We start from the raw sequence: 10,322 nt of genomic DNA, 5'->3' as shown, positions 1-10,322 counted from the left end.
AGGATGTTCTATCTCTGCCTTCTGCTCAAAATGTCCCGAAGGACTCCCCAGTGTTTGAGAAAAGGACGGGGAGAGCAACCCATGGCTGAATGCACAACAAAGGAAGCAATTTGGGTGTACAATTAAGCACTGAGCAGCTCTAAAGATCAACGTGACGACCCCAGAGTTGCTCCAAAGAATTTGCTCTCCCAGGTCTGTCCCACCCTGGATTTAATAGGAATAAAACCGCGCATCTCAGGTGAGCAGACGGGTTTCTGCCATCAACAGGGGAGAAGCTAAGGGAGGGCTATTAGGCTAATTCCTGCTGCAACGCCAGGGATGTGAATGGGATGATAACAGGAATAAATATGACATGTCACCACGGGAGATGAAAGGGCTTTTTCCGCCACGAAACGCCCCCATCGCGTTTCACGAGACTCGGAATCCGACAAACAAACAAAGAGTCAGCAAAACTTTGAGGGCCTTACGTGTCGTATTAGTTTTGGGTTGGCCCCAATTAGGCACGTCCACAAATTGCTCCTGAGTTGATCCCTGGGATCTTGGGAACTGTATAAAAGCTCTCCCAAGCCAGGGCTCTTCACTTCACCTTCCTTGCTTTATTCACCTCCGTGAGAAGGGTAAGTGCCATTCTGCGGGAATTCTTTTCCTAAAATTCCAGTATCTCTTTTCTCCTGGCTTAACTAAGGTTGGAATCATCCACGAGTGCTCAAAGGTTCTTAATAATGTTGGATTGTTTTGTCCTGATTTTATTTTTCTTCTCTGGCGTTGGACAGCCACGTGTTTGGGTCTGAAATGGTAAAATCAGGGTTTGCAGATGTTGTTCCTTGTCAGTAGAAATCAGAGCTACCAAAGCAGCTTCCAGAACCTCAGCAGAAGGTTTCTTCAGTTGAAAGGAATTATTTTTTATGGATTATATCCTGTGAGTTCTTGATATGTGTCTATTTATATGTGTGTATTGTTGAGGGGACAAGCTTAAATCCCAACCTGATTGAACTAAGATAACACCAGAAGTGTCTTCCACTTTAATATTTTATTGTTTCTGGTGGTGGGGGGAAAAAAATTCTTCACAGGCAGTATTCCTTGTCCTTCCATGCTGGTATAAAGCAAATATGAAACAACTGCTCACACACAGCCATTGTAAAAGTGGCTAAAAAATGGACAGAGGCTGGATAATGTAAAAACACATCTTAGTTCTTGGCAGGTTGTTACGAGGGACAAGATTTTCAGAGCGAGGCATAACGTTGTGTAGATGTTTAGAGAAGCTTTGAAAATCTGCTTTGTGGGTTAAAAAAAAAAAAAAAAAAGAGCATAAAGATTGCAAATGTTGAATTTGAGTGAGGGGTGATGAGAGAGAGGAGCTTGGAGGGCCAAGATCAGCACTGGTTGCCCTCCCCCATTTCAAACAGTCATCACCACCGAGGTGATGAAACTGTTGGGTTCATTATAAGGCTTTTCAAATTTGTTTGTAATGACAATCCAAACATTGCTTTGGATTATGGGGAATTCCTTCACCTGGTGACGGATTTGGGGAATGAATTAACACCTGGCGTTGCTCCAGGCGCTTCCTTGGAGAGGAATTCTCTTCTTTGCAGCCTGATCATCTCTGTGTGTTGCAGATTCACTCCCATCCCTGCAAGATGTCCTGCTACGACCTGTCCCCCAGCTCTGCCTGCGGCGTCCTCCGCCCCCAGCCCCTGGCTGAGAGCGGCAACGAGCCCTGTGTGCGGCAGTGCCCCGACTCCACCACTGTGATCCAGCCACCCCCCGTGGTTGTCACCTTCCCCGGGCCCATCCTCAGCTCCTTCCCTCAGGATTCAGTCGTGGGATCCTCCGGAGCCCCCGTCCTTGGAGGCTATGGGGGATATGGATCCCTGGGTTATGGGGGATATGGATCCCTTGGCTATGGGGGATATGGATCCCTGGGTTATGGGGGTCTGTGGGGTTATGGGGGTTCCTCCCTGGGTTATGGGGGTCTGTGGGGCTATGGGGGCTCCCGGGGTCTGTATGGCTATGGCAGATCCTTTGGCTCTTGCAGCCCTTACTCCTGGTACGGCAGGTACGGCCGTGGCAGCTGCTGGTCCTGCTGAACAGAGCAGGAAAAGCCACGGAATGATGGAGAAGTGAGAAGCAAAATGCAGCTTCCCCCCGTGGCAGCACTAGCAGAGCCTGTTCAGTGCCCCCTGTGCATGTTCCACACCTCCCCCTCTTTATTTTTGCCCATTTGAATTCTTTCCTGGTGTTTTCCCGGGTTTAGTTCCTTTGTAATCTTCTTTATCCCACCTGTTGACTGAAGGCAGGGAGAGATTCCATGGTGTCTTTCCCGCTGCCTTCGCCTCTGACATCCTGGATTTGCATTCTTGGTGTCACAGTGTGGTTTTGCTCTTTTCCTTCTCATTAAAGCTCTGTTGCATCATTTAAAACATGTGTGTCATGGTTTTGTGTCCTCATCCCCCCCTGAATTTGCCAGCTCTGCTGTGCCTGTGGCTGCACTGATGTGGTGCAAACCCAGTATTCCCTCTAACCCTGCCCTCAGGCAGTTTGAAGCCATCCCCCCTTGTCCTGTCACTCCAGGCCCTTGTCCAAAGTCTCCCCCTCATGTTCCTTTAACCCCCTGCAGGTCCTGGCAGGTCACAATCAGGTCACCCCAAAGCTTCTCTCCTCCACACCGAGCAACCCCAGCTCTCTCAGCCTTTCACAGACTGAGTTCCTGGGTTTGGGACTTCCTTGGTTCTGTTGAAATTGTTCACATATATTAAATATAAACAGAATTGGTGTCAGTATTTTATGAAGAGCCCAAACCCAAACAAAAGCACTGCACCATACATGACATATCTCTTTTAGGTTGTCAGCAAAGCAAAAAAACCAACTCCTGACTCAGGCAGATCTTTATCCCACGAGACACTTTTCTTTAAGTGTCTTAAGCCAAAAGATCTCAGGGCACACATTTTCCTGCAGTGAGAAGAAAGGCTGAACTGAATCATGTCTGGAGTTCATCACCACCAGAAACTGAGGGTAAAATATGAATAAAGAGAGGCAAGAGCTGCCACACGTGCCCAGCCCCACCCTTTGTAACAGGACATTGCACACAACACAAACCTCAGTGTCCATCACAGAAAGAGTCAGCTACAAATCTACCTTTAATTTGGTTTTATTTAATTACCTCTAATTGAACAGCATTCCCAGCAAGACCCACAAGCTTCCCCAGTGGGGAAACAGCCAGAAGGGGTGCTCTACCTCCTGCCAGGACCTGAAAACCTGTAAGACAATCTCTTGTGGTGAGGAGAAGAGTAACAAAAGCCCGTGTGTGACACAAAGAGCCCCGGGTGTTAACGGAGCTCCTGCCCTTCCTCCTTTCCCGGGGGAAGGCACTGAGAGCCTGGGCTGGCAAGGTGATGACAGGGGAGGGTGGCTGAGCCACCACCCTCTCAGGTCAGGGCAACTGGGGCTGCTCAGGAATTGGTCATCAGGAAACACGACTGAGCGTTGATGGAACACAGCAGGAACTTGTGGGGAACAGCAGGAAAAGCTTCAATCTTGTGGAAATGGGAAAGTCCTGTGTCCAGGGCTGGGCCCCTCAGGGGCAAGAGGGACACGGAGGGGCTGGAGCGTGGCCAGAGAAGGGAATGGGGCTGGAGCAGCAGGAGGAGGGGCTGGAGAAACTCCTGAGGGAGCTGGGGGGGGCTCATCCTGGAGAAAAGGAGGCTTGAGGGGACCTTCTGGCTCTGGAATTCCCTTACAGGAGGGGGGAGCCGGGTGAGGGTCAGGATCTGCTCCCAGGTAATGACACAGGACAAGAGGGAACAGCCTCCAGCTGTGCCAGGGGAGGGTCAGGTTGGCCATCAGGAGGAATTTCCCCATGGAAAGGGTGGTGAGGCCTTGGCAAGGGCTGCCCAGGGAGGTGGGGGAGTCCCCACCCCTGGAGGTGCCCAAGGAAGGACACTGAGTGCTCTGGGGTGGGTGACAAGGTGGGGATGGGGCACAGGGGGGACTGGATGACCTTAGAGGGCTTTTCCAACCTCAGGGATTCTGGGATGGGGTTGTGTGAAACTCGAGGCAGTTTTGAGGAGGGATTTATGCATTTCCCCGACCTGCCTGAGGTCTCCCCGTGAACACCAGCCCGCATTTCTCGCTCCTGAGTCGCCTCCAAGTGATGAAAGGGTTTTGCTCAATATTTCTGTTTATTATGAGTTGATTCAAATTCTGACGCTGCACGAAATGCAAATTACCAAACAAATATTTCTTTCATCTTAGCCCTTAATTGGCAAGGTTCATTCCTGGTAACATTCCATCAAATACATTTGGAATGACAGGGGGAATTATGCTGCTTCATTTATTTACCTCTTCCTTTATTGGTTGACATAATGATGGTGGCTCAAGTGTTAATCATAATTATCATCTGCTTTAAGGTGCAGGTTTTCTTCCTTTCTTCCTCACCCATGGCAGATAAAACAGAAGTGATAAAAAACTCACAGTGTCTTTCTTGTGAAATCAGCAACTTTTATATGAAGCTGGAATTCAAAGTTGGACCAGAACACTGGGCACTTTTCAGAGGAAAAATCAAAAGATACGTTACAAAGCACTTTTTAAAACCATCCAGATACATGTTTTTGTCTCTCAAATGTTTAGGCAGATCTTGATATCTTTGTACTGCAGAGAAAATGTGAATTAATACCTCAGCCCTAAAGGAGCTTACACAGAAACCTACAAAAATAAATGAAAACTTCAATTATGCAGGAAAATCAACTGAAACCCTGAGCTTCAAAACCATCAGCTGGTGAAGGGAACAGGAAGAGTTCACGATTTAATAACTGCATTTCAAAACGTTGGGCTGTTTGAACCCAACCACATATTTACCTGACAATAATGACACCTCACTTCATGTGTAAATTATTAAGGAGGGTTTGGGAAGTGCTTAAAAACACACACACAAAAAGTTATTTGGACACTCATTGTGAGTATTATTCTTCCTGTCATCCCTTGGGGACATCTCAAAGTCTGGGAAAAAGGAACCTCCTAATTTTAAGTGGTAGAAATGTGTTGATTTAGAAAACCATTCAGAAATTTTTATTTAGAAATTGTGGTAGAAACATGTTTATTTACCAAACAACCAAACAACCAACCCACCCACAGGTAAATGAGGATTTCTGGGGTGGGACAGTTCTCATCAAACCTCGCCTGTTTACAAGCTGGGGCTTTCAGCTGAGCTGGTTTTGTGTCCCCACAGCCAACAAAAGCAAAATCGGGGTGTTTTTTGGGTGTGTGATGCCAATTCTGGCAAGGTCAGCACCTGAGATGGGGTGAATTGTCTTGCAGAACCTCCTGTCCCTCCCCACTGAGTGCCTGGGGAAGGCTCAGCAATTCCCAGTGGTGGACAAAAAATGGAGAATCTCATAAAATTTGCCCATGTTTCACCTCTCTGAAGGTTGTGGGGAGACCTCAGAGCACCTCCCGGGGTCTGAAGGGGCTGCAGGGAAGCTGGAGAGGGATGTTCATCAGGAACTGGGGTGACAGGACAAGGAGGGGTGGGATCAGACTGACAGAGGGGGAATTTAGGGTGGATATTGGGAAGAAATTGTCCCCTGTGAGGGTGGGAAGGGACTGGAATGGAATTCCCAGAGAAGCTGTGGCTGTCCCATCCCTGGAAGTGTCCAAGGCCAGGTTGGATGGGGCTTGGAGCAACCTGGGCTAGTGGAAGGTGCAATGGGATGATCTTTAGGGTCTTTCCAACCCAAAGCATTCCACGTTTCTGTGATTTTCCTGTCCTCCTTTGGAGCCGTGGGATCCCCACACGGAGTTGTGAGGAACCACCAACGTTTGCATTTGCATCAGGAGGAATTTCCTCCTGGAAAGGGTGGTCAGGGTCTTGGCAGGGGCTGCCCAGGGAGGTTCGGGGAGTTCCCACCCCTGGAGGTGTCCAAGGAAGTGGCACTGAGTGCTCTGGGCTGGGGATGGGGCACAGGGCGGGCTGGATGATCCCGGAGGGCTTTTCCAACTTCAACAATCCTGGGAAAGAAAATACCGATATCCCCTTCAGAGAAAACTTCGCCCTGTGGTTTAAACAGGTTCAGCTACTAAAATATCCTCTCTGCACCAAAGAAAACCCGGGAATTTCCAAATCAAAACCCCCAACTGGCAATGCCCACGGCTGCCAAAACACCGGGGGTTCGTGGCTGCGAGAAGCATCAGGAGGTTTTTGCGCCTCGCCGAGCGTTTCGTTGCAAAATGCGCGAGCTGATGAGATCACAGCGAGATCTGAAAGCGTTTAAACCCCAAACATGTCCACGGCAGCAGCTTCCAGCGCCGATTAAAATCGTTAGGCGAGCTTAATGAGGAAGGAAGTGCTAAGTAAATAGAGGGAGGTTTCATCCCTGCTGCAACGAGCTGGGGCGGGGACGATCGCAGCGAGTGAAAACTGGTCAATTAGGGCTCCGAGATGAAAGGGAAGCGGGAGGTGGAATGTGCAGCTTGTGCTCCGTCAGAGATTTTTGGGTGATTTTGCAAACTGCAAGCAACAAGGGTTGCATCACTCTGGGGAGGTAAATCCTGTGGCTCAGCCCCCCCCCCCTTCTCTTCCCCCCTCAGGCCATCTCAAGTGCTGTATAAAAGCAGCAGCTTCACTGAGTTGTTCCATCTCACTCTCCTGCTTCTCATCTCCACATCAGGTAAGTTTGATGCCATTTGGTTTCCTTCTGGGTACCACGATGCCTGAGTTTTATTCTTTTGAGTCCAGAGCTTGGGATTCTGGTCACTGGCACTGCACTGCTGGGTTTAGGATGAAGGGTTAATTTATTTTTTATTTTATTTCTGGAGTCTCTTGGCAAGTTGTGTCACTTCAGGAGCCAAGATCAGGGCTTGAGGCATTTATTTTAAATAATATGGATTATTATTAAACAGCATATAAGACTCTCATATTTCTTATTATTTCCCTGGAATTCATATTTGGCCATTCCTGTACTGGTAGGAGACTGAAAGTGTAGGATGGAATAAGCTTTAAAATGCAAAATTCTCCTGCCCCACTTCAGTTCACTGACGTGGCTATATCCTAAATTCTTCAATGACCCACCTGAAGAAAGAGCTTATTTTAAACCTACTTACTTTTACCACAGTCAATCTGAAGGCAAGTAAACTGGTGGTCTGATCCAGTGAAGAAAATAAAATTTCCACCTTTTTTTACTGGGAAAAAATGTTAACCCAGCAGCTTCCATGACCAGACATTCAACTGAAATGGTTTGCCAGCTGTATTTTTTTATTATTATTTTTTATTTTATATTTTAATAATTTTTATTTTTATCTGATGAAGGAAATGTGCTCCTTGCGTTTTACCCACCTGCTCCACAGCCTGTATGAAATTATGCTGCTTGTGCCCAGAAATATTTGGATAGAAATATTTTATGGGGTGTCTTTACTGATTATATCAAATACAGGAATTATGTTCAGGCTTAAAGGCTGTGGGGCTTTACCAGAGGGATGACTGAGATCAGGAGAATGTGGGTCTAAAATGGAACCCCAAAGAGCTTGAAAAGAAACAGGGACCAAGAAAGGAGGAGGAAATGTGGGGTTAAATCAGTGCTGGGTTCTTGTTTCCATCCCATCCCACCTCTCCCAAGACAAAACCTGCTTCTGTCCCATTGGGTGGAACAGAATTCCAGAGTACTCTGAGCTGGAAGGGACCCACAAGGATCATCCAACCCAACCCTCAGCCCTGCACAGGATCATCCCCTGTGCCCCAGAGGATCATCCAAACCCTCCTGGAGCTCTGGCAGCCTTGGGGCTGTGCCCACTGCCCTGGGGAGCCTGTTCAGTGCCAACCACCCTCTGGGGGAAGAACCTTTTGCTGAGATCCAACCTGAGCCTGCCCTGACACAGCTCCAGCCATTCCCTGGGGGCTGTCCCTGGTCCCCAAAGAGCAGAGCTCAGTCCTGCCCCTCCTCTGCCCCTTTGGTGGGGGGCGGGCAGCTGGAACTGCAGTGAGGTCTCCCCTCAGCCTCCTCTTCTCCACCTGAACACACCTCAACTCTCCCTCTCTCTCTCTCTCTCTTTTTCAGCACCACCTCCCTCCCCGCAAACCAAGAATGGCCTGCTACGACCTGTGCCCCACCACCCCCGGCATCTCCTGCCCCCAGCCCGTCGCCAACAGCTGCAACGAGCCGTGCGCCCGCCAGTGCCCCGACTCCACCGCGCTCATCCAACCACCCCCCGTCGTCGTCACCTTCCCCGGCCCCATCCTCAGCTCCTTCCCCCAGCAAGCCGTGGTGGGCTCCGCCGGAGCCCCCGCCTTTGGGGGCTCCCTGGGGCTGGGGGGGCTCTACGGGGGCTCCCTGGGATACGGAACCCAGTATGGATATGGGAGTCCAGCCCTGTCCGCGCTCGGCAGCGGCTCCTGCGGCCCCTTCTCGTCCCGCCGCTACAGCCGCGTCTTCCGCAACGTCTGCGGGCCCTGTTAAAAACACGGGGCGGGATTTCCAACAGCCCCAGTGAAGACCCAAATCCCGAGCAGTGAGGGCGAGGGCTCAGCCTTCCTGCAGCCCTGCAACGGAGCTCCCGCCCCTTCGTCTTTCTCGCCTCTCTCCTGCTTTTTAGTCAATCCCTCAGCGCCTTCTTGTCGCTGTTGTCGCCTGTTCCGGCTTTCCCGGTGTTTTTTGAGCCGTTATTGGCTGTGGACGCCACCTGCAGTGACAGGTACCTGCATCAACAGCTGCACAACAGCCAGAAGAAGCCGGCTGAGGACAGGGATATCTCAGAGAAGGACATTTATTGATCGTGCCCTGAAATTGTCTGGAGAGACAACTATTTTTTCTTTCGTGCTCTGTGATATCTCGCTTTGCAAACAAGCACTTCTTGCTCATTAAAACTTGTTGCATCACACAGCAGCCTCTGGTTTTCCATCTTCCCTTCAGCCACAGCCTGTCCTGGGTGGGACCTTCCCGAAAATCAGGGCCAAGCTGCTCCCTGAGCAGTAGAACCCCGAAACCCTTCAGCACTGATTTTACACGGTGTTAAAACGTTCCTGTAATGAAAAACCTGAGTGGCAGCTTTGAAGATATCAAAAGTTTAAAATAACAGAATCCCAGAATCTCTGAGGTTGGAAAAACCCCTCCAGGGTCATCAAGTCCAACCTTTGACCCATCTCCACCTCATCCCCCAGCCCAGAGCACTGAGGGCCACAGTATCTTCACTCATGTCATTTAAACATGATTTCAGTGGGGCCTTGCCAAACAATCTCTGAAAATGAGATAATTTAGTCAAATTGGCATGTTTTCAGGGAGTTCTGATTTTAGGTGGAGGGTGATGTGTGGCATGGGCAGAGTATGGGTTATTTTACAGGTCATGGGATGATGGAATCAAGGAATGCTTTGCATTGGAAGGGGCTTCCAAAGCTCATCTAGTCCAACCCCTCTGCCATGGGCCTGATCTTCCACCAGATCAGGATGCTCAAAAACCAGTTCCAAACAACTTCCAAACATCCCAGAAAGGATTCCAGACACGGTTTTGTTAAATTATTGTTTTCTAAGTTAAAGGGGAGAACGAGCATAAATTTAAAAAAAAAAAAAAAATCCTTTTTTCATTTTCTAAATAACTGCAGAAAAGCACAGAAACACCAGGTTTTATTTCAGAAATAAATAACCAGAAGAGGACAGAATCGCTGCTTTGCATGGATTTAGTGCCATCCTGTGCTGGTTCTGCACCCCTTGGTCTCATTCCAGCTGCGGGAGGCAACTCGTTATTCCAGCTTTAAGGAAGGGCTGAGGCTGAGCAGTGAATGTGTTGCCCAGAGCTATTTGGTGAGGTGGCAGGAGACACAATTCTGACACAAGCCTGATGTTGTTCCTGCTCCTGTTACTCCTCGACCTTTCCATCACCACACTCGGGCTCCCCTGTGGGTTCCCAACAGATAAAAGGCACCAGGGGGGTAAATAGGACAATCAGCAGCCCCTCAGGTTGTGACCCTTTAGCACAGGATTGCACAGCCCTCCTGTCAGCATCATCAGGCTGTGCCAGGGGAGGGTCAGGTGGGAATGTTTTTCTGTCTCCAGTGGTTTTCCAGCAGTGAAAAACGGTGCAGCACAAGGTTTAAAGCAGGGATAGAACCTGGGAGAGCTCGTTGCTGAGCAGGGGGCTGAGAGGGTGGGTGGGTTTGCTCACTCCCCTCTCACTTCAGGGCTGAAACAGGGTGGAAACACCAGCACTCCACCCAGGAGAGTTTCTCAGTTGTGCTATTTCATCAAAGCAAGCCCAGAACACTCAAATTGTGATGCAATCTGATTTTTTTTAATGAGGGAGAGAGGGAGAAAGGTCACAAAAAGTTACAGAAAATGAGGCTT

General features: G+C 49.2%; 2 protein-coding genes across 2 annotated transcripts; both read left to right on the top strand.

Annotated features, from left to right (window-relative positions):
- Window positions 1-1,631: 1,631 nt before the first annotated feature.
- On the top strand, window positions 1,632-2,087 carry LOC126647969 (scale keratin-like). The gene has a single exon (XM_050330589.1). The coding sequence runs from the start codon at window positions 1,638-1,640 to the stop codon at window positions 2,085-2,087; it is 450 nt and encodes a 149-aa protein (XP_050186546.1). The 5' UTR covers window positions 1,632-1,637.
- A 4,174-nt stretch (window positions 2,088-6,261) lies between these two features.
- LOC126647968 (scale keratin-like) lies at window positions 6,262-8,849 on the top strand. The gene is made up of 2 exons (XM_050330588.1): window positions 6,262-6,662; window positions 8,046-8,849. Exon 2 carries the CDS (start codon window positions 8,073-8,075, stop codon window positions 8,442-8,444), a length of 372 nt encoding a protein of 123 aa, XP_050186545.1. The 5' UTR covers window positions 6,262-6,662; window positions 8,046-8,072; the 3' UTR covers window positions 8,445-8,849.
- The last annotated feature ends 1,473 nt before the right edge of the window (window positions 8,850-10,322 follow it).

The sequence above is a fragment of the Myiozetetes cayanensis genome, unplaced genomic scaffold, assembly GCF_022539395.1.
Source record: "Myiozetetes cayanensis isolate MyiCay16 unplaced genomic scaffold, myiCay2020 scf41, whole genome shotgun sequence".
NCBI classification, from domain to species: domain Eukaryota; kingdom Metazoa; phylum Chordata; class Aves; order Passeriformes; family Tyrannidae; genus Myiozetetes; species Myiozetetes cayanensis.
The sequence above is the reverse complement of the archived record's forward strand: the minus strand, read 5'-3'. Positions and strand labels throughout refer to the sequence as shown.

What these genes read in the sequence shown, in the direction of transcription:
- LOC126647969 (XM_050330589.1), top strand. Translation starts at nt 1,638, where the DNA reads ATGTCCTGCTACGACCTGTCCCCCAGCTCTGCCTGCGGCGTCCTCCGC.
- LOC126647968 (XM_050330588.1), top strand. Translation starts at nt 8,073, where the DNA reads ATGGCCTGCTACGACCTGTGCCCCACCACCCCCGGCATCTCCTGCCCC.